This window comes from Sphaeramia orbicularis, chromosome 16 (assembly GCF_902148855.1).
Source record: "Sphaeramia orbicularis chromosome 16, fSphaOr1.1, whole genome shotgun sequence".
NCBI classification, from domain to species: domain Eukaryota; kingdom Metazoa; phylum Chordata; class Actinopteri; order Kurtiformes; family Apogonidae; genus Sphaeramia; species Sphaeramia orbicularis.
In genome coordinates, this window is record NC_043972.1 from 54852280 (window position 1) to 54876447 (window position 24168).

General features: G+C 38.4%; 5 protein-coding genes across 9 annotated transcripts in view; 3 read left to right on the top strand and 2 right to left on the bottom strand.

Moving 5' to 3' along the window:
- The window catches only part of LOC115436280 (zinc finger protein 664-like), a 204812-nt gene extending 189640 nt beyond the window's left edge, over positions 1-15172 (top strand). For 2 of the 5 annotated variants that reach the window (XM_030159089.1, XM_030159088.1), the window contains exon 2: positions 12065-15172. In XM_030159089.1, the coding sequence (XP_030014949.1) occupies positions 12139-13446 (1308 nt within the window). In that variant the 5' untranslated portion in view covers positions 12065-12138 and the 3' untranslated portion in view covers positions 13447-15172. Of the gene's footprint in view, positions 1-4684; positions 4758-12064 lie in introns of all 5 variants that reach the window. The other 3 variants (XM_030159090.1, XM_030159087.1, XM_030159085.1) reach the window with 3 other exon arrangements.
- Positions 1-24168, bottom strand: part of LOC115435234 (NACHT, LRR and PYD domains-containing protein 5-like) — a 753056-nt gene that overhangs the window by 539125 nt on the left and 189763 nt on the right.
- The window catches only part of LOC115436241 (NLR family CARD domain-containing protein 3-like), a 1147354-nt gene that overhangs the window by 301900 nt on the left and 821286 nt on the right, over positions 1-24168 (top strand). The window lies entirely within an intron of this gene.
- The window catches only part of LOC115436242 (NLR family CARD domain-containing protein 3-like), a 329168-nt gene that overhangs the window by 298222 nt on the left and 6778 nt on the right, over positions 1-24168 (top strand). The window lies entirely within an intron of this gene.
- LOC115436299 (zinc finger protein 239-like) overlaps positions 1-24168 on the bottom strand; it is a 210295-nt gene that overhangs the window by 31257 nt on the left and 154870 nt on the right. The window lies entirely within an intron of this gene.

A 24168-nucleotide genomic window follows, 5' to 3' on the forward strand; every position in this document is an offset into this window, starting at 1 on the left:
ATTAAAAACACTAATTTCATGGTAACGGATGAAATGCCTAAAATCTCCAGGCCCCAAACTTGACATGCAATAAAAATGAGTTTTTGGAAAAGGTCATATAAAAATCTGACCACAGTATGTTGGATACACAGAATAAAAAGGAAAATATGGAAAAAAGAACTTCATATATTACACTTGTCAAATATTTGTTAAACTTTATCAACAGCAATTTTTCAAATCCAAAAACGGATCCAAAAACTACACAAAATTTCCTAAAAAAAAAAAAAAGTTATATTAGGGGACAATTTGAATGTTTGCCCCCACATGTATACCTCCACTGGACCAGTGAACACAGTTCAGAATCACAGCCTGCTGGTTTTGATTGATAGGGGATTCAATGACCTCTGGTCATGTGACCTCTGCTCTGGACTGGTTTAGTCCTTCAGGTTTTAATGGAAGTCTGAGAAACCATCATCACATGGTCATCATTCATCATCACCAACATATTTTCTTCCTAGACTTTGAGAATCAGCTGTGCTTGTCCTTCCCTTCAGGTCCCATCATCAGCTCCAGGAGGCCATCTAGTGGTCTGACAGTAGAACTACAGCACAACCAACACACACACATGTATCAGCCATTACACTTCAACTCACACTCACACCACAAACAGCACCCACAAACACCTTCATGAAGTCCCATCTACATTAAACACACACCATATGAGATGTGGGATGCAGGTCTTGATCCAAAACCCTTTATCTCTGAACCGCTGGTCCATTACTGCTTCCGACACATAAACTTTAAGGTCCAAATGTTCACTTATCTACCGGATAGATCAAACCCATTGACATGTAGCCATGGTAAACAGGTAGTAAACATCATAACCATGTCACCTGTCAGTGTCAGGATGGTCTGGCTGATCAGTGAATAGGACCAAAAAGTCGCATTTTAGAGAAAATAGTTGATGTTTTACTGTCCTTAAACTGCGTTTAATTATAAAACTGTTCATCATCAAATGACATTTTATTTCCGTGTGCTTTTTCTACAGATTGAGTAGATTTAAGATGCACTGGATCTGTACATTTTATCCATCATGTTTGACTTTTTGCTTATTATAATTATTCTTCTTTATTAACCCATAAAGACCCAAACATCTACTGACGACCAAAAAGCATCTACTGATCTAAACTGTTTAATACCTGTTGATCCATTAATCCTATCAATCCATGTAAAGAATTAGTGTAAAGTACAGTTATTCATCTTTTCATGGTCATCAGATATGACCAGTTTGGACGTTCAGAGGCTCTGTAGTTACCATGGAAACACGTCATCTTCTACAGCATTGATTCACCAGTAAAACCCATGGAGTTGGATCAATGACAGTGGATGAAGACAGTTGTTAATATGTTCACTTATTGATATTTTCCTTAACGAGTCCATTTTTCTTCAGTTTTCTCTGTTTCTGATACAGTAACCCTTAACTTTAATCTGAGCTCTTATGAACATCTGCATGATCAGTCAGTTAATCAATAGGAAAATGGTGTATTCTCAGTGAATAAATGTAAAACACAGACAATAATATTAAAATAAATGGTGATAAATCTCTTCAGAAAGGTTAAATATAGAGTCAAAATAATTTGGGAACTGTCACAAAAGTAGCACTGGGTCTTGATGGGTTAAACAAATCTTCATTTATTCACATTTGAACCCAGTGTCATCATGGAGCTGCTTTAAAAGTGTCAAAGGTTTGGGTTTCCAAACCAAACGGACCTATAATCAGTCTATAATAATAAGTCTTCTGTGTCCTGTCAGTTTGGTCACATCCAGCCGTTCAGCCTCTGGTCAGGACAGTTCTCAGTTTTTATGTCCTCTAACAGTCCAAATCTGAACCGAAGTGTTTGTTGTAAACAGTTCAGTGTTTATCACCTGTTTTTCCAGCACAGTTCACTCAACTACGAATTGGATCTGGAACAAACTACAGGGTGGGGAAGCAAAATTTACAATATTTTGAGGCAGGGATTGAAAGACAGTGTAAGACCAGTTAGTTCATTGAAAGTCATGAGAATTTATTTGCCACAAGAAAATTGACATAATAGAAAATGTTTTTATTCTGTGTCCTCCTTCTTTCTCAATAACTGCCTTCACACGCTTCCTGAAACTTGCGCAAGTGTTCCTCAAATATTCGGGTGACAACTTCTCCCATTCTTCTTTAATCATATCTTCCAGACTTTCTCGTAATAGTTTTACTCATAGTCATTCTCTTCTTTCCATTCTAAACAGTCTTTATGGACACTCCAACTATTTTTGAAATCTCCTTTGGTGTGATGAGTGCATTCAGCAAATCACACACTCTTTGACGTTTGCTTTCCTGATTACTCATATGGGCAAAAGTTTCTGAAAAGGTATGGATAATAGTGTTAAGTATGATTATGACATCAATATATGTTTGGTTTCAAAACAATTGACGTAGTGCCTGCTGAGAAAAAACTGCTAAATGTTCATTGTAAATTTTGCTTCCCCACCCTGTATGACTTAGTTTGATGTTAATTCTTGACTCTGAGTAAATGCTTGAGCATATCACCGCCTTTTAGAGGACAGTTTGATGCACTTTTGTGTCTGTACATTGTATTTTCTTCATTTTGTTCAGATCTAATCAGTGTCCACATGATATTTGGCGGTGGACGGTGGTCGGACCTGAACCTGGTCTCGGACCAGAACCACCAAAAATAATCATCAAATACGTTAAAATAACTTTTTAGGGAATAAAACCTGGTCGCATGGACGCCCCACCCACTGTCACTGCAGTGCGTTCAGGGCCTGTGGGAATTCCTGGAACACTTCTGGAGACCCTCCAACTAAAAATGTACATGAAAAAAAACTGCTATAAAACCGTCTGGCGTCTGTTTTTTTCTGCATTAATAATATATATATATATATATATATATATATATATATATATATATATATATATATATATACACACACACACACACACACACACACACACACACACACACACACACACACACACATACATACATACATACTAGGGCTGCACGATTAATCGATTTTAAATTGAAATCGGATTTTTTAATTAGGACGATTTTTAAAAAAGGGAAATCGTAAAATCGATTTCATCTCTCGTGCCTGTGGGCCGCGCGCTTGCGGGCTCCCGTAGGCTCCTCCTCCTGTCAGTTACAGCGGTCTGTCACAGAAGTCCGTGTAATGACCGGACTTTAAATGTGTTAATGAGCCCGCAGTACTTACAGCAATGTAAGCCGTGGCTTCACGCACGGATCCCGCAACTGAAATAGAACTGTATACGGATCACTCATCTTCCGTTGTCCCGGATCCGTACCGTACTGTCTTCTTCTGATCCGGGTCCGGGTCTCGGGGTCATCAGCCTCAGCAGAGGAGCCCACACAGCCCTGTGCCCACACACATCCACCAGCTCCACAGATAGAATCCCTCCAGTGTGTCCTGGGTCGGTCTGTTCCACGCACAGATCCCCCAGTTTAAAGAGAACTGCATGTGGATCACTCATATTAACATGGTCCACGCACGCACGACTGATGCCTGTCACTGACTTACACTGGTATCACTTCTGTGGGCCAGATACCCAGGAAAATAAATAAATACATACATACATATATACACACACACACACACACACACATATATATATATATATATATATATATATTTTTTTTTTTTAATAATTAATTTAGTCCTCTTACTTGCTAAATTTTTCATTCACAAATGTAAGTTCTGTAACACAAAACCAAATATTTATTTTTTGAAAGATGTTGAACTTTATTTAAAGCTGTTAGATAAATCTGGAAACAAAAAGGCAGGTTTAAAAAAGGTATAAAAAACATAAGTATCTGCTCTGATTTGGACATTGTATTATAGTGTATTCCCCCTGGCAAACTTATGTTACTTTCTTGTTGTATACATTGTTTGTATACTCCATTCAATAAAGATTTAATTGAGAAAAAAATAAACTTCTGTGGGTTCATCACATGATACCATCACAGATTTGAGGTCAGAGCAGTGCCTTGCATTGTGGGCTGCTCACGAAAACGACATGCTAACTTCTGTTGTCTTTTGTAGTTTTACCCAAAAATCGAAATCAAAATCGAAAATCGAGTTTTTAGAGGAAAAAATCGGGATTTTTTTTTTTTGCGACAATCGTGCAGCCCTAATCTAAACTCTTCAGTTCAACTCAGAACTAGTAAACGGTCAATAATTTTCAGAATTTTAACCCTGGAGGATTAAAGATTTACACACCCTGGAGCCAATCACAGTAGGTTTATTGTGTTGTCTGTGCGTGATTGGACGATTTTCTGTGTCTTACAGTGACATATGTAGGAGCAGAATGATCCCAAATATATTAGTTTATTGAACATGTACATTTATCATCAACTAAAAGCTGTCACAGACATTAAGAAAAAAAATCCCATTTAAAGTTCTGGAAATTATTCAGTAATGTATAATAATTAACAGATTTATTCATAGATGAATCAATAATAAATGGATTGATGATTGATTTGAAGCAGAATCAATGTTTTCTGCTGCACATTTACACTGTGTCAAAGCATCAGTGTGATGACCAAAGAAACGCGCTAATCACCATCCAGTAACATGTCACGTGATGGTTCAGAGCTCCTCCCACTGCAGGCATTGACACCTGATGTCTTTACAGGTGAGACTCAGATTGATTCTGGAAGCAGCTCAGCGGTGACGAACACAAACCCTTTTCTGTCCGTCGTCCACAGGTGAGTTTTATCTGTGACTCTTTGAATCCAATCAGGACACTTTGATCTGAGTCTGTGACAATAAACTGATCTGGAAACACTTTACACATGTTTCTGATGTTTAAAGTCAGTGTGGGTTTGTGACGTTTTTATTGGACTCTGATAACTGTTGACCTTTGACCTTTCACATTTACAGTTTAGTCAATTATTGATGAACTAGAATCTGATCAGGTGATAGAGCTGCTGTTTAGGTCAAATAAACCGAATTCAACATGTTCATGACCTTCCTCAGTTGTCATCTACAGATAAAAGTCTGACACAACAGGACATTAACACTTCCTGTCAAACCTTTGAAAATAAAAGTAGATTGAGCTGCTGTTTATCATGTAAAGGATGAATCAGTGTGGATTCACCAGCTGTGTGTCCATGAAGGGTGGTGACTAGAGATCGACCGATATGGGTTTTTCAGGGCTGATACCGATTATTAGTAGTTAGAGGAGGCCGATAACCGATATTTGGAGCCGATATTCATTTGCAGTAAAAGTGTAAAAATTGGCGTAAAAAATTTTGAATAATGCAAACACTGAACTTCATTTAAATTCCTAAAGCATGTTTATTTAATCAAACAAATAGAAAATAATAGCTCCAGAAGTGCATGGATTTCCTAGACTCAGAAGCATCTCTTATAAAGTTGAATAAAAGGTAAAATAAATGGCTCCCTGAAATTTTTCCACTGTAAATAAAGTAAAATTTAAATATAACTATAATGACTTATCTTTGTTTTAAGTTCAAACACAACAAAAATAAAGGGAGTGAACAAGCTCAGCAGCGACTCTTGTAAACTCTTGGGCCACATGCTGACATATGCTCAACTCATCATGCTTAATTTATTACAGCATTTGGGAAGCCTTAAGTTTATTTCATTATTAAATTTTATATTTTACCGTGCGATAGCAGGGACCCTGTCATTCAAAACTATGTTGCTACATTATTAATGATTAATATGACTACAAAAAAGCTACATAAGAAAGTATAATAGTTGCTATGAGTGCAATTAAACTCCTGACAGAACACAAACAGCCTTTAGGGCTTTAATGAGCACACACAGTATTTAGAATGTTCCACCATGTTCAGATAAATCACTTCTGAATTTGACTCTCTTTCATCTTCACTTAATTTTCAGATCATAGGACTAGAAAGCTCACAGCAAGATTAGTAGTCGTGAGTTGCAGAGTTCTTCATGTTACACACACATTACATACATTTTCTCCATTGCTAATACATAGTCTGCAGAGCGTTTAGAGCCAGACTGATGAACTAATGTTCTGGTAAAAGCTCATCAGCCTCCACCTTAGCGCGCTTCCCTTAAAACAAGGGAACTGAGTTTTTTATACGCTCTCTCTTAATCATACACACGCTTTTCTATCACGGACTGTTTCTATCCCAATATAATCAGCAGACTAATTCAGACATGTCGGGAGGTAATCTGAGTTAGCAGAGCTACAGCTAATGTTTACTTTGCTCTTACGTTATTCTGCTGCTTACTGTAACGTTAGTAGTAGTTGTCAGATGTAGAGCACAGGGATATTTATTACAATTTCGGAAGAGTTTTCTGTGTTTACCTTCGACACGTGTTTTCTCTCCGGAGCTTCTCATACGAGAAAACTTTCCCTCTGTGCGGTCTGTGTGTGTGAGGACAGCTTCTGTGTCAACCAATCAGAGGGCGCAGGATGGATAGTGCTTGAGACAGTAGGCAGGAGAGAGAGAGGCGCGGCTGCATCTGACCCGAAATAACCCAGTTTTAAATTGATTTCTTAATATCAGCCCGTCGGATTAAAAAAAGGCCGAAGCCGATATACGTCAAATTTCCAAATATCAGCGCCGATAATCGGCCCGACCGATAATCAGTTGACCTCTAGTGATGACTCCATGGGTCTCCCACTACAGTTTAAAAGAGGACATATTTGTGATCCTCAGTAAGTGAACATCAGTATCAGAACAGCACTGAGTGACCCTCGGTGGTCGAACATACAAGGTGCAGATAAATGACTCATAGAGCTCAGTCTGAGTTTAGGTCTGAGGGTCCACTGATCTGTTTCAGCTTTAACACATTCTTATCTTAGACCTGGGCCTGCGTGACGTTGGCCCCCCACCCAACGAAAATCTCTGGATAAAGAGTCTCATTCATTTGTGCTTTGTTTGTGCTGGTTTGTCAGATGTCATCGGCTGAAAATAAATGTAATATCTATAAAACCATAACAGCACAAACGAAAATTTAAATGGCAAAAACCAGCACAAACGAAGCACAAACAAATGCAACCATTTCCACTCAATTTAGAGGAAGTGGGGGGCTGTGTGATGTCATCGGCTGAAGATAAATCTTATAATATCTATAAAACCATAACAGCACAAACGAAAAGTTTAACAGCACAAACAAAGCACAAACACACGCCACCATTTTAGTTAAATTTGGAGCAAGTGGGGGGCTGGCTGACCTCAGAATGACCTACAAAAGAATTGTTAATAACTCAATAACCATAATAGCACAAACGAAAATTTTAACGTCACAAACAAAGCACAAACGAATGAGACTATTTATCCAGAGATTTTCTTTAGGTGGGGAGCCAACTTCATGCAGGTCTCAATCTGTTGGCCAATTTTTTTTAACACATATCTTTATTAAGGTTTTGACAAATTACACATATTTTCTGACATGAATTTACAACATTGTGTGGGTCTCCCCTGAACACAAATTCCCTCAAGACCACTTCTGAATTTTTAAACAGCTGTGAAAGTAAATAACATGACAAAATAATAATTGTCAGACAATATAAGTAATAGTGACTTGAATACTTCTCAACATCCATTTTTATATATCTGATATATACGAGGGCCGTTCAATAAGTTCATGGCCTCACCCAGAACAGAACAACACAGACTGATAATTTATATTTTATTTTTCAACATAATCTCCATTTACAGCAATGCACTTTGTCCATCGATGTTCAAGCATCACTATCCCATCACGAAAGAATGTAACATCCTGTATTATAACAACCAGTATTTCTGGGTGAGGCCATGAACTTATTGAACAGCCCTCGTATATATGAAATCCTTTGCAATTCCAACTGCGCCCATTGCCTGAATCCAGAATCAGATTTACCTGGTTTAAATAATGCATTGCCCCAAATGGGGGTAAATTGTGATATCCCAGGTTGTTCTCTAAACCTGTCTTGTGTTTCATACCAAACTTTTAAAGTTACCAAAGTTTTTTGTTTTTTTTTTCAGAAATGGGTTAACTGTGTCCTTCTTAAGTTTCTTTAAAGAATCTGAATAGAGATACTTGTCTAGAGTAAGTCCTCTGGCATTTTCTCTCTCTATCTGAACCCAAGGTAAATTGGAATGTTCAGAGAACCAGAAGAAAGCCGATCTAAGCTGGGCTGCCCTAAAGTACCATAAGAGGTTAGGTTAGTCAACATTTTAGAAAATAATTTCCCATCCTGATTAAGCAGAAAGATAGGACAAAAAGAACCCACGTCTTCTGGGTCTGTACCCTTTTTGTGTATCACTGTAATGAGCGCTTCTGTTAGGGTGGGAGGAAGGACACCATCAGAGTGGGCTAGAGTGAACACTTTATGTAGATATGGGCAGAGAATTTAGTGAATTTTTCATACAGCTCACCTGGAAGGCCATCAGGACCTGGGACTTTATTGCTTTTAAGTGAAGTGATGTTTTTTGTTTTTTTGTTTGTTTTTTTTTACTTTTCAATAAAGATTTCTGAGTTCAGCTGAGATGATTCATTTTCATCTAACTGGGAGAGATTGCATTTATCCAAGAAATCCTGCATAGTCGTATAGTCTGTATTGTTTTTGGAAGTGTACAAATTTTTGTCAAATTGGAGAAATCCATCATTAATGTCCATGGGTTTCAACAGAATCTCACCTTTATCAGATTTAATTTTATGTATTGTGCAATCACTCTCCTGTTTTCTGACTTGTGGGGCTAAAAGTCTGTGGCTTGTCATTAAATTAAAAAAAAATTCTCCTTGGTAAATAAGAACGCCTTACTAAACCTTGCTGAGAGTATCTCGTTATATTCATATTTTCAGACTGATATTTTTTTATGTAGTTCATTGGAAGGAGTTTGGGCATTCTCTTTGTCCAGAAGGTTGATTTGGTCGTCTAGTTCAAGTAATCTGGTGCTTTGAATGCCTCCCAGAGAATAGAAGGGGTGGTTTCTGAATTATCATTAGTATCAAAATAGAGGGAGATTTGAGCTTCTAAATAATCACAAAACTCTTTTTCTGTTAGTAACAGAGGATTCAGCCTCCAGTTCGTCCGTGGCTTCACCATGTTTTGAATATTCACAGTACACGTTAAAGGGCTGTGATCGGAGATCGGAATATTATGGTATGTCACATCTACGGCATATGACATTCATTTGGCTTCTATGAGAACGTAATCTATCGTGCTGTATGAGTTATGCATTGCTGAGTAAAAGGAGCACTCTCTGCCAGTCGGATTAGCGATTCTCCAAATGTCAGACAAATTAGTATTATTGATAAATGTGTTCAGAAAGACACTAAAATTACTTCTCTCTATTATGCAGGTGGAAGATCTATCTAAATACGGGTCTATGTTTTGACGTTTTGATGTGCAGGTTGAATGTATCCACCTCAGATTTGGTCAGATTTGATTCAATATGTCCAAGTTCGTGAACTTAGGTGACATCATATGATTGTGGTGGTGCAATGAGTTCTGAGGTTTTGTCATGAAACAAGTAATTGTAACTCATTTGTACATTGTTGAATCTGCATCAGTTTTTCACATGTAGAATAAGAGGACTGAGTTTTTAAATGTTTGAAAATATCTGATTAATTATTTAAGTAGTTAATTTGTCTGTCTGCTTAATCTGGTTTGAAAGGGATGTGTTTGTTGTAGGCCATAAGGTGAACCATGAAAAGTGGCTAGAGAATGATTTTCGTTCCCATGTCTGGGCACTACTTTTTAAATACATTTTTGTTGAGACTGTACCCTCATGGACTTTGGGTTAAAAGTTCTCCGCAATATATCCTGCAGTTTTTTTGTCACAAGCCATAAATCTATATGAATATAAAATTAAAACCTGAAAATTCTGTGATGCTAGATTCACATGTTTTATTTATCAACATTGATTTTAGCAACACAAAATCTCTCACAAATTGACATTTATACATATATGTAACATTTTAGACAAGTCTTGATGAATTATTACCATGCAATGTGAATTTAGACCATGAAATCTTGGAAATTTGTGGAAAAAAGCTTCTACTAATTTCACATATTACACATGGTGGATTTTGCCACACACAAACACACACACATCAATGTAACAGCATTGCTTGACATACAGTGTTTACAGTTGCAGGGTTTCTTTTCTTCTTTTAACAATGATACGTTTGTCATGTAACAATACATGTTTTTTAATAGATCTCAGTCTGTTTTTTTACATGGTACACTGTAAACTTTTATTTTTGTTCAATGGATGCTCTTTTTAGAGGATGTTTTATGGTTCTATAACATGTCTAATCATCACCATCACTGTCAGAAACATCATCCCATGTAGCTCTATCTTCTGTTTCCTTCTGAACATTCACACAGTGCTGGCACCTACACAAATCAGTGCAAGACAGTCTTGCTGACATACAGGAACACCTGTCTGTATCACATTTGCCTTGTTTCCAAGTGCAGTGGACGAACTGCAAAACACTTTGAGGAACAGGATTTTTAGTCATCCAGGTCACTGTTAACTCCCCATCCTCAATGTGCCATCCACTACCAATGGGTGAGAGTGCACACATAATACCTTTCAGACAATGTCTCATTATTGCTGTTTGGTAGTTTGCCCTTTTGCGGTGTTGGTGTAGAGCATCACATGTTGGAGGCATGAATAGGGCAAACTACCAAGGAGCAATAATAACACATTGTCAGTAAGACTCTGGGTGGCCATGGCTCAGATGGTAGAGCAGGTCGTCCAATAACCGAAGGGTCGGCGGTTCAAATCCCGCTCTGTCCTAGTCAGTCCATTGTGTTCTTGGGCAAGATACTTTACCCAGTGCCACTCACTCTGGTGGACGAATGTTTGGTGGTGGTGGTTCACAACAATAATAATTCTTTGCCTGATGATCTGCTCACAGAAGAGAAGATCTTGTGGCTGACATTGAAGGCGGCTTATTTCTGAAACACACACACACCTGCAAGCAGCATTGTGTGAGACAGAGAGAGACAGAATGAGTTATGATCACTAGTAGTAGTAAGAGTAGGAATAGTAGTAGCAGCAGTAATAGCAGTAATAGTGGTAGTAGAGAATAGAATAAACTTAAACACTAACTTATATACAGTATTTGTGTGTGAGTGTGACAGACAGATTTTTTTTTTTTTTTTACACACCTGCTGATAATGTCTGTCCCAGTGAAAGATCATCCTTTGTGCGTTTGCCAGACACGGTGATGTATTTATCCACTTTTTTACATATTATACACAAGGCAGGCAGAACAGGACCAGATGAAACAGTAGGTAGACCCATCCTGGACCGTCATTTCTTCCTCAGAGTTTCACTTGTTGATCCTGCGGTGCTGCCGGCATCACCTGTTTGCACAGACTCGCCTCCCTGTGATTCATTGCCATCTGAATTCTCTCTTGTATGTTTCTCCGCAGAATCCAATCGCTTTTTATCACTGATTCATCTGTAGCATGCTGCATGAAACCCAGCATCTTCTGGAACATTGTCAAAGTCAGTAGTGATAGTTTATAAGTTTCAGTTATAGTCCTGCTCTCACCACTCGAATAAAGCCATCGTTCGACACAGTTTCTTAACGTTTCCCATCGTTTGGCCGAAAAATCCTGTATTTTTTCTTTTTTTATGCATATGAGGTGCATATTCCATAGTTTTGCTTGCTTTTTAAAACTTTTTGTTGTATTTTCCTCCTCCGAACTACAGGAAGCTCGCTTCCTGGTCGCAGCTATCTTGGATGTTTTGTGCTTTCTTATTGGACCAGCAGGTTACACGTGACTCAAACCGCAGCACACATGATAACAATAGCATTGCGCGACTAAAGTTAAGTAGTACCGACTTCAAACACTGATTTGAAAAAAACTGCAGGATTGCAAATGGAGAACTTTTGACATTTACCTCAGGAACAATCTATCTTTGTAACTGAGTAAAAAGATGGTAGTGCCCCATACGTCGGAACGGGATGAAAGGATAGGGCGTTCACCTTACGGCCTATTGTGTTCCATTCCATTCCATTTCAGTGACCACCTCTTGTGTTTCTTTGTGTTCTGATGTAGAGAGAAGACAAAGGTGGATTTAAAGTGAAACCTAAAAATTGTATCTGGACAAAAATCACCTGATTCCAGCAAACATGGATGGAAGACCCACCTGTGACCAGTGTGGAAAGGCTTTCGCCAGAGCAAGTCACCTAAAAACCCACCAACGCATCCACACTGGAGAAAGACCATATGAGTGTGACCAGTGTGGAAAGACTTTCACCAGAGCAGATAGCCTAAGATTGCACAAACGCATTCACACTGGAGAAAGACCATATGAATGTGACCAGTGTGGAAAGACTTTCACCATTGCAGGTTCCCTAAAAACCCACCAACTCATCCACACTGGAGAAAGACCACATGAGTGTGACCAGTGTGGAAATGCTTTCATGAGAGCAAGTGAACTAAAAATCCACCAACGCAGTCACACTGGAGAAAGACCGTATGAGTGTGACCAGTGTGGAAATGCTTTCACCACAACAAAGCACCTAAAACTGCACCAACGCATCCACACTGGAGAAAGACCGTATGAGTGTGACCAATGTGGAAAATCTTTCACCAGGGCAAGTCACCTAAGAATCCACCAACGCGTCCACACTGGAGAAAGACCATATAAGTGTGACCAGTGTGGACATGCTTTTACCACATCAGGTTCCCTAAAACTCCACCAACGCATCCACACTGGAGAAAGACCGTATGAGTGTGACCAGTGTGGAAATGCTTTCACCACAGTAAGTTACCTAAAAATCCATCAACGCATCCACAGTGGACAAAAACTGTATTACTGTGACCATTGTGGAAATGCTTTCAGCACAGCAGATTACCTAAAAATCCACCAACGCATCCACAGTGGACAAAATCTGTATTACTGTGACCAGTGTGGAAAGGCTTTCACCAGAGCAAGTCACCTAAAAACCCACGAACGCATCCACACTGGAGAAAGACCATATGAGTCTGACCAATGCGGAAAGAGTTTCACCCAAAGCCAGTCACCTAAAAATCCCCCAATGGGCCCACACTGGAGAGAGACCTACCAGTGCAGATTCTGTGACAGATTTTTTCTCACAGGTTCAAAATGTACTAAACATGAACGTGTCAAACATTTCCTCAAAGGACAAAAACTGAACAGTCGTACAAAAAGTAAGACACTGGACTCTAGTGGAAAGAGTCAGTGTCATAACACACCTAAACAGTTTGAATGTTTCCAATGTGATGAAAGATTCTGGTCATCCTCTGCCCTGTGCTATCATCAGCGCAGATGTGAATCATCGTCTGGACCAAAATGTCCCTCAGCATCAGATGATAAGAAGAAACACAGTGTGTGTGAGCCAGCAGCACCCACTTCTGAAAAGAACATCAGACTTAAAAACCTCCAGATCAGACTTCACAGAATCCAGATGTGAAGACAAACATCAGACTGAAGGCTGTGTTTTGTTGTTCTCAGAGTACTGAAGTGTGTTCTAATGCACCACCTTCACAAAACAGTGACGTTACTGAACCTCAACCTGCCACGAGGTGAAAAGTTCAACTCGTGGAGGTCAACAAGGACCTGGTTTCTATGGTATACTACTTCTCATTGACTCTGTAGACTTTAATCAGTAACTTGTTGTGATTCTGTTGCTGGTTGGGGTTCACACAGTTGGATTTGCATCAGTTAGAAACAACATGATGAACATAATATAATTGAAACAGAATGACTGATGAGCTGGTTGTGGTTTAGTCCCAAACTGAGGCCGACAACATGAAGGAGATCACATTCCATTGGAGGAGGAAGTCTGTTTAGCACAAAGTTCACCACCAAAGGAGATGGTGCAACCAGTCAGTGCTCCATCTAGTGGTCCAATCTGGTACTGGTCTGGTCCAGTGTTCTCCTTAATATCAAACTGGTTTCAACTTTTTTACACTGGTCTCACCCTGATCTGCAGAATGCGTTACATTTGATTGAAAATGCTGAACTACTGATGACTGTAGTAAAGAGGAACCCACTGGATGTATCAGAAGCATTACAAATATTTTGTTGTACTATGTTGTATTTTGTCAATTTGTTTTATAATAATTATAAAGTGGATTTGTAACATAAGAGAATATTAGCATGGGGTATTTTCTTTGTGGCTGTGGTGAGAAATGTGACTCCGACAAAGCTGATGGAATCAGTCCAACATGGACAAACTGACTCAAACAGGAAACTAACATGTGACTGTGGTCTGTCAGACTCAGTGGAGTCTAATGCTGCTGAAAAACCACACAGAAAGGCCTGACATGGTCAAAGCCTGAAACCACAGAAGAAGAAGGAGTCAGTAGTGAATGTGTGGCGGGCTCGTTCCACTCCTCTAGTGGCTCAGATGGATGAGGAACTGCTCTGGAGGTCAGAGGTCACAGGTTCCCATCCACTGTTTCATTTGAAGGGCTTTTTCTTCTGCCACTGTTTTCATGTTCAGACCTGATGCAGCCTGTGTGTAGAACTGATTCACACTAAAACAGGAGTGAACAGGTGGAACCGCCTCATCAGTCTCCTTGGAGCTCAGTGGGTTCAGGATCAGGTCTGGAACTCAGAGGTCGTGGGATCTGATCTGGTCTTGGCTGTAATGAGCTGGTTGTTGGACAGAAGTGGTTCAGTGACTTTATCCTTCCCCATCATCATGTGAGTAAAGGAAGGTGTTTCCTCTCATCATGTTGGGACCTCCTTTAGACAGGACTCATGTAAAGCTGGTCCAGAAGCTTCTAGATCAGCCGTCCAAATCCAGCTGCTGTTTCAGAGACTTCCAGACCTGGACACGGTCCAGTTCCAGGTCTTCAAATCATACAAAGAACTCAACTGTTTCCTGTCACTTGACTCAGTGGAATGAACCTACTCCCATCTCTGAATGCTCATTATTTACTCATCCATGGAATTCTCCCATATTTAATTATTGGGTTTGGTTTTCCATGGAACCACCTACAGTCCACAGTATTTACCATAATCACCCTTTAACACCATCCACACATTATTTGTTCAATTACTTCTTAATGTGACCCTTTCCAGTTTTCAGTCCAGGTGATGTTATATTTCTGGTGGAAAAACGTGTCAATAAAGACCACAAAAGACAAGGCTGGTCTCATGTGAGTTTATTCACCCTTTGGAAGGAGGAGCCTCTGGAACGAAAGCACAAGACTAAGGTGGAGGAGTAAAAGGGTGAGGAGGAGCAAAGGCAGTGAGTCTTCTATACACAAGATAACGGCATGGCACACAATGACAGGATTCTGACAGAAAAGAGAGAAGGTTAAATCAGCAAGTGGTGACAAGTGATCAAAACATCATGAAGACACAATGAGATCGGTAAGGAAACGTCCAGAGTTCCTTTGTATGAAGACGGGGAAAAACTATAAGATGGAGGGGGTGCTCTGGTCGTGTGAGTCAGTGTGGCTGAAAATGTGTCATTTTAGACTGGGGTCAGTGATCGATCATGTGTATAATTTTCATCTTATCAACCACAGAAAGAGCAAAGAAGCATTTGATGTTTCAGTAGATACGGATGGTGGACATGAAAGTTAAAGTGAAGCTCCAAATCAAGTCATTTTCTGTAGATTCAGAGAAATGACGACATTAAACAAAACAGAACCACTTTTCAGGGTTCACCTTATGGCCTATCAGGAGGAAATGACATCATGTGGAGCAGGTCATGTGATTTGGATTTTTTTTTTCCCAAGAATTTATTTTTTATTTACGGAAGTGTATTGCATTCACACAAAAAAATAATTTTGGCTCTGTTTTTCTGAATTAATGAGATAATTATCTCATAATTACGAGAAAAAATAAGTTTTTTTAAAAAATCGGCGCTGTTTGTCTGAATTAATGAGATACTGTTTTCTGAAAAAAATAATGAATTCGGCTCTGTTTTTCTGAGTTTACGGGATACTGTTTTCTGAATAAAAAAAATAAAAAAAATTCACGCTCCCTCTTTGGGGAGCGTGAATTTTTTTCCGTTCTCATAACCGGTTCCGATTACGGATCATGGAACTAGTTTCGTTTACAGAACTCAGAACCAAGCTGTGCTCCGACCTCCCAGCCCAGCTTCGTGCACGGATCAAGCCCTTCAAGCACACCGGCGCTCAGAGCCTGTAGCCCGGCTTCCTGACAGGGCACGACCGCGGTGATGGGAGTTGGCATTAATGAAGTCAAATAAAATGACATTTGCCAGCATTAAAGAAAATATAAACAGCAGAAGAGTGTAAATGTGTATTAATTTATTTGTCAGACCTGATAGAAAGCATTACTCAGAACTAGATCCGTGGAGGGGCGTCTTGGTGTCCCGGTCCACCCCCCCGGATAGCTTTCCACCTGGACCAGATTATGGGAGATTCCAGGTGAACAGATGTGGTGAAACTGGCTTTGTATTATTTCCAGGATTGAACATTTTAACATGTGTTTAAAAACCCGCCCACACTGACATGAATAAAGTACAGATGTAAATTCAGACAGGTGAGTGACTGTATTAGTATCTGTTCCATTAATGTTCACACAAATCCATTCTCTCTGACATAATAAAACTATCCTCCACCTTCAGGTAATTCCACTTCACCTTTTACAGTTTTTTACACTTTCTGTCCAATTAGCTGCTGGATCCAACCAGAGCCACTGGATTCTGAACATTCTACACTGTTACAACTGGAAATCCAACTGTTTTAATAAAATCATGTTTCAGTAGGAAAACAGTTCAACGGCACCACCTGCTGACCAATCACTGCTGCTGCTGCTACATTTACTGTCCTCTCTAATGTCAGGAACAACAGGACTGTGTGTTTTCTAACCTTGAACTGACAGACTTTGTGTCGTGGATCAGTCACATCTGAACTCCAGCTGGTCCTGGATCAGATCTGGAGGAGCTCTGATCTGATTGGTTCATTCCCTCCATCAGCCGTAGACGTCTGTCACAATAAAACACTGAAACACTCGTCAAATACTCATTCAACCTTTAATGACGCCCAGTCAGTGTCCATGAGGCGTTCAGGAGCCCTTTAAAGTAATGTAACATTAGACGTGGGAAACTTTCTAACATTTACAGCAGAACTGACCAAGTTTAAAGAAGAAGAAGAAACAGTGGTTTTCTGCTGCTCAGACGTGAATGATTCAGTTTATGTGAACAAAGTGAATTAAATTGGATTTTTTAAATGGATTTTACATTATTATTTATCAACATATTTACTGACAGAGAGTACAGAGTCAAGAATTAGCCACATATTTCTAAAGGACCCTGAGCACATCATATCAAGTCCAGATGACGGTTTTGAAATAAATTTGAACAAGTTTTGGACATTTTTGATGTTCATAGTAAAGCCTTACTGTTTGACCACTGGGGGTTGTTAATAACTAATAAAGTAAATGGTTCAAACTCAATGAAATACTTGTCCATGGTCATTATCGTATCAAACAGCAGTTTCAGAATAAATGGTTCAAAATGTCCGTCCACAGGCGTTCTAAGGTGTTCTAATATTTATTCCATAGGCCGTTGCTGCCCTCCGGTGGCAGTAATAAGTCTCTATTGTTTGTTGATGTTTGAGTATTTAGGGTTAAATGTCATGTCAGTCTGACAGATAGAATTATGGGATGTTTGCAGAGCTTTAAACATGTGTCTTTGTGATGGGTTGTCTGCACCTTTAACCTCTTCAACACTGTGTCGCCTCAACTTTAAACTGTTTCTGTAAAATGAAGCAGTTCTACCAAACTGAATATTACGGCGTAGACAGGAATTGAACCCACAACCTATGTCTGCCAGACCTGATCCTGGACCCACTGATGAAGCGGTTCCACCTGTTCACAGCTGTTTCAGTGTGATTCAGTTCTACACACAGGCTGCATCAGGTCTGAACATGAAAACAGTGGCAGGAGAAAAAGCCCTTCAGATCAACCAGTGTGGATGTGACCCTGTGACCTCTGACCTCTGGAGCAGGTCCTCATCCATCTGAGCCACTAGAGGAGTGGAATGAGTCCTCCACACATCACTGCTGCCTCCTTCTTCTTCTGTGGTGTCAGACTTTGACCATGTCAGGCCTTTCTGTGTGGTTTTCCAGCAGCGTTTGACTGAGTCTCTGACAAACACAAACACACGTTGGAGTCTGTTTGTCTCTGTGGACGTTGGACTGATTCCTGGTCTGAGTCCATCAGTGCTGATGATGGTCCAGCAGTCAAAGATGTGGATTTTAAACAAGGATACCAGGGTTTGATTCCCAGAGAAAGCATCTGCAGGTCAGTGTCTGTCCAAACAAAAACTAAATAAACTTGCATTTGTCGATATTCCCATCTATGTCCACTTGCAAATTTCTGATTTTCCTCTGAGGATCAACAGGACTTGGACCAGGTCAGTACCAGTCCTGTGGGGTTCAACTATCTACTAAACTACCGAGTTCAAAAGGTGAATAGTGTTTTTATTAACCCTTTAAACCATGTAACTCAGCTTCATTTACAGCCTGTGATCTTTTAGCTCAGATTTGGTCTCATTATCAAACCATGTTCACATCCAGGGAAACGTACAACTCTACTGGTCCAGTTCTCAGAGGAACATCTGAAGGTGTTTCCTGGTGTTCACCTTTGACATGAGCAAATGTCTGTCATTGTGTTGGTAAAATGGAACTAGATGAGGAAGGGGCTTAAAACATTAGACCATGTGATCTTCACATCTACTTATGAGATGATAATAATTGTAAAACCATTGATAGATTTTCCATTTGGTATTTCAGGGTTTTCCAATCATTGACCCCAGTGGTCGTCATCGCCCCCCAGTGGTCGAGTGTTAAGGCCATGTGCATGAAATGCTTAAAACACATTCAAATACATCTGGACAGTAATTTTAAAAATCCTAGAGCACTTTTTACACACATTTTGAATATTATCAAAAATAACATTTTTTGATTCACATACTATAGCCTACACCAAAAATGACTCATTCAGAAGACCCCCCCCCCAAAAAAAAAAAAAAAAATAAAAATTGTTGATCTATTTTGTCAATTTGGATTCATTATTCTAATTAATTAATTATTCTAAAGATGAGTGGTTTAATCAGGTGTCATCTGAAGAAAATGAATTAATCGATTTATTATTTAAACAACCTGTTTTTTGATCAAATTAAATCAATTATTTAATCTCATAAAGTTTAGAAAAAGAAAGAAAAACATGGTCATACATAATTTTGTGTAAACAGATTTTTTTTTTTTTTTAAATTCATTTAGTCAATTTAGAGCCTAAAATGACTAATTTGGAGGAAATATTTTTTATCATTTATATAAAATATTTTTTCCATTATATGATCAAATGTGATTCATCATCTCTATATTAGCTGAAGCTGGATCCTTATTGAGTCTATAAGGGTTAAAAATTATGTTAAAAAAATAAATAAATACATTTTTTTAAAAAGCCTGTAAAGTAAAAGAACTTATTTTCATGAATGCTTTGTCCAAAATCCAAATGTTATTTAAAACGTTCAGTCTTTGACAAAAATAAGTTTGTTGTTGCAGTTTCTCTATTAATTATGTCAAATTAGAATCCACAAGAAAGAAAGGAGATTTGAGAAGGAAGTTTGACATTGATATTTTATCAGTAAATTAAAGTGAAAATGAAGCCTTTTCTGTGTTAATAGTGCAGAATTAGAGCTTAAAACAGAAGAATTAGGAGTAAAAATGTCAGTTATTACATGAATTCTATTATACAGTATATAATAAAGATTAGCTCTTGTTGCCTTTTAAAGCATCTAAAATGTGGGTTTTTTGGTGAAAAACCTCAGCTGACATACGATTTTTGCAACATCTACACAACCACACAACTACACAACACATCTACACAACTATACAACAAAAATACACAACTATACAACACAACTACACACCACACAGAGACACTGAGGATCCAGTCTTGAGTTCAAATCCTCCGAACAGTGGTTCAGTGAATGTGGTTTTGAAGGTGTAGACGTGGATCAGTTTGTCAGAGGAGACTCTGTAGAAGGACACAGATCCAGCAGGACAGTCCACATACACTGATACTGTACCAGAGGAGGAGGAGGAGGAGGAGGAGGAGGAGGAGGAGGACTGAGGGAGGGGTGTGAATTTGTTATTATGATAGACACTGTTTTCACCTCCATAACACTCCAGACTCCAGGACTGATCATTTCCTCCAAACACACAGTCTGTACTGTCTCCTTTCCTTCTGATTCCTCTAAGTCACTGCTATATGAACTGCTCCACTCCACTGGACCTCCCAGTAACAGCGACCAGTCAGACCAGTTGAACACATCAGCTGATGATAGAACCCAAATCTGTCCTGATGATCAGGATATGACTGAACCTCCTCCACATGTTCCACCTTCTTGTTGTTTTCAGACAGTTTGAGTTCTCTGTTCGCTGTGTTTGGATCCAGGGTGAGTTCACAGAAATCTGATGGACAGAAGAAAACACAAAACAGCTGCAGTTATTGATCAGTGATCAGCTTGATTTGACTTTAGGGGAAAGACTAGAGAATGACTTGTTGTTTGTAATTGTGTCCCTGGTTCACACACTGTTACTGTGACACAAATGACCATATGTTGGATTGGTGATGTGTGTGTTTTATAGCTGTAAGCTAGCTGCTAGCTGTGCAGTCACAAGGAAAGACGTCGCATCAGTGTGAATATAAAACCACAGTTACACAACCTCACCTGGTACCACATTACAAACACTAATACTCAACAAATGAAATAAAAACTGAAGATATTATTAGTCAAATTAATCATCAATCAGTAAAATGAACGACAATGAACAAAAAACAAAATGAAATACAAAACTAATAAAAGAAAATATTAAATCAATCAGCAAAATGAGCAAAAAATGAAACCAACTCAACAAAATAATCAGAAAAAAGAAGAAAATAATTAAAGAAAATTAATAAAATGTTGATTTTGTTGAATATTTAAAGGATGTCCTTCGTAACTTTGCTGTTCTCACTCTATTTAATTTAGTTTTTTGTTGATTTTGGTTCAGCTTGTATTATATTAAACACAAGTACTGATAGTTGTACAAGTCCTAGTAGTTCATTCAAAGACCAAACAAAGAAGTCATGAAGTTATCATGAAAATCTTCCACATGAACATGTGACTAAATAAATGCTGATCATGTGATCACAAAATTGTAACACATGTTGATAGTCCTCACTTGCTGAAACAGTCCCTTTTCCTTCAGTTTTCTCTGTTTTTGCATAATACCTTTAAGTTTACTCTGAGCTTTAATGAACATCTACATGATCAGTAAATTAAATATAGGGTAAAGGAAGTGATTTACACTGAAAAATGCAAAACACAGAGGTTTTTATTATAATAAATGGTGATAAATCACATAAGAAACATTAAAAAGAGAGAAAAAAATCATTTAGAAGCTGCCATAAAAGTACCACTGGGTCTTAATGGGTTAAAATGTGCTGAAGTAATTAAATTCTGCTAAACTGATATAAAATTGCATAAAAAGAAAACACATCCAAGTCTTCTTCTCATCCAATACCTAAATCTGGCCCTTTTGGTGTATAAGAGTCATAAAACTTATGTAAAATCCTCCGACTCTTTCATCAGTGCCAACACTTTGACATTTCTGGTTTTGTTTCAGAAACTGCTGGATCGATTCTCGTAATATCTGTGTTCGCCTCAAACATCTTGAGTGAATCTTATTTGAAATAACCACAAACCTCCACAAATATTCCCATCAACCTGGTCAATATTAAATGACATAACTACAAAATACTACAATATAAACTTTATTATTATCATGTAATGTTAAATGGTTTGGATTGGGTTAACACTTCCTCTACATGGTTATTTCTTAACTGCGGACCTAAATATCATCATAAATATGTCCTATAATGAAAAGAAACTAAATATTCAATGTTTCACTTTAAAAGTAGGTGTAAAGCCAGATGTAAAATGAAGGTATTTGTAGTTATTAACATTCACTGTCATGCTTTTATACATAATTTAACATCTGTTTTCAAGAATTTATCTTGGACTTACACTGCAAAAATCCAAATCTTACCAAGTGTATTATTCTCATTTACTAGTCAAAATATCTCATCACACTTAAAATAAGACAGAATCACCTACAGAGGAACTTGTAAGGGAGATAAAAGAACTTATTTTTTGGCAATAGATCTAGAAAATCTTATTTCAAGAAATCTTACCGAGATAATTTTCACTTGTTCCATTGGCAGATTTTTTTGGTGAATTGAGAAAAAAAAAAAAATCTTGAATTAAGCAAAAAAAATCTGCCAATGGAACAAGTGAAATTATCTTACTAAGATTTCTTGAAATAAGATTTTCCAGATCTATTTTCTAAAACCAAGTTCTTATATCTCACTGAAAAGTTACTCTTTAGGTGATTTTGTCTTATTTTAAGTGTGATGAGATATTTTGACAAGAAATGAGAAAAATACACCTGGTAAGATTTAGATTTTTGCAGGGTATTAACACACAAAAACTTCTACACATTACATCTTTATTTCCACTTCTATAGAAACTGAACATCAAAAGAAACTTATTACATATTCTATGTGATGCCATTTCACACCATTTTATTAAATATGAAAACAAATTCTTTCTTGTTCTTAAAAAAATATTGAATTAACAAACAAAATACAACAAACAACAAAACAGTGGATGAGTATCCAGAGGATAATGTAAAATATGACAAAGGGTAGTTCAACAAAGTTCACATTTAGCAACAAGCAACATTATTAATCCACAGCAAGTCAAAGATCTCAATCCCATTGAACATCTGTGGGATATTCTTGGTAGATCCATGTATGCTAGGCGTCCAGCACCTGGCAACCGCCAGATGCTCATCCAGGCCCTTCAGGAAGAGTGGGACAACATCCCCCAAGATAGGATCAGGAGGTGAATCTAGAGTATGTGCAGAAGGTGCACAGCCTGTGTTAGGGCTCAGGGAGGACACACCCAGTATTGAGGACATGGATCTGGACCATTTGGTCAATCTTTGACTTGCTGTGGATTAATAATGTTGCTTGTTGCTAATTGGTGGTTATTCGTTTTCATGTGCCCTTTTGGAAGTTTGAGCCCTTGCCCCTTTATACCTCTCTGCACGGCCCTGCTCTGTGGTAACTGGTTGTTGACGTCAGGAGTGAAAGAAAGGTAGGACCAGGTGAGAGGCCCTCCTAATGTAGGCTCTGGCACGTGATTGGCAGGCCAGCAGGTGTGCGCATCACCACATCTATCCTGAGCAGAACAAAAGTGATTACAAAATGTCTTTCAAAAAGTATGTGCTGCTGAAAATCATAGTTTGATCGACTACTTTTCTAATTTCCTCGAAATCTGCAGCAAAATTTGCACAATAATTCATAAACAAATATGCATTTTCTAGCAAAGGCCTCGGTTAATGTAACAAAAGTCAAATAATCATTCGTAAGACCCATATTGTCAATAAAGAACGATAAACATTAACCAAAATCGAAATATTTTCAAATTTTAAGGGGTAGGGGTAAATATAATGGCAAATTTCTTCTCATGTAAATTATATTTTACCACATGTGAAAATTAGTCTTAAATACCTGTCTCCTGGCTCTAGATTAAGACCAAATTTGTCATGATATTTTTATTCTACTTGAAGTTATTGACAGAAATTCTCTTAAAGGTCATCATTGACATTGCATATCAAATATGCCAATATTTTACAGAAAGCTACCACTCTCACACTGCTATCATACATTTTTATTATTTACAGATGTACACCTTTCAAAAAATAACTAGTAGCATTTGCCCCCCTGTTTGGTACCGGTGGCCCAAATTTTGGGGTCGGGCTGATAGACTATTACCACCGTCTGTCAGGAACTGCGGGAAAGGGACAGTAGGGGGAACCATTACTTTTCTATTAAACCAAACGACAGTCCTGAACAAGTTTACACTGGAAATGACAGGAAAGCAGAGGGAGTTTGAACTAGACTAAGATTAGGACATTGTGGTCTGGGATCCAGAAAAAGTGGGTAAACCTCCTGATGGGCTGTGTGTGCACTGCAAACAGGAGCAAACTGGAAAGCATGTTTTACTGGAGTGTCTGGTGAATCTAATGCAGCGCTTAGAACTTTGGGAAACAGTTGTGGCAAACCCTGGAGGTGGTATGAATTTGAA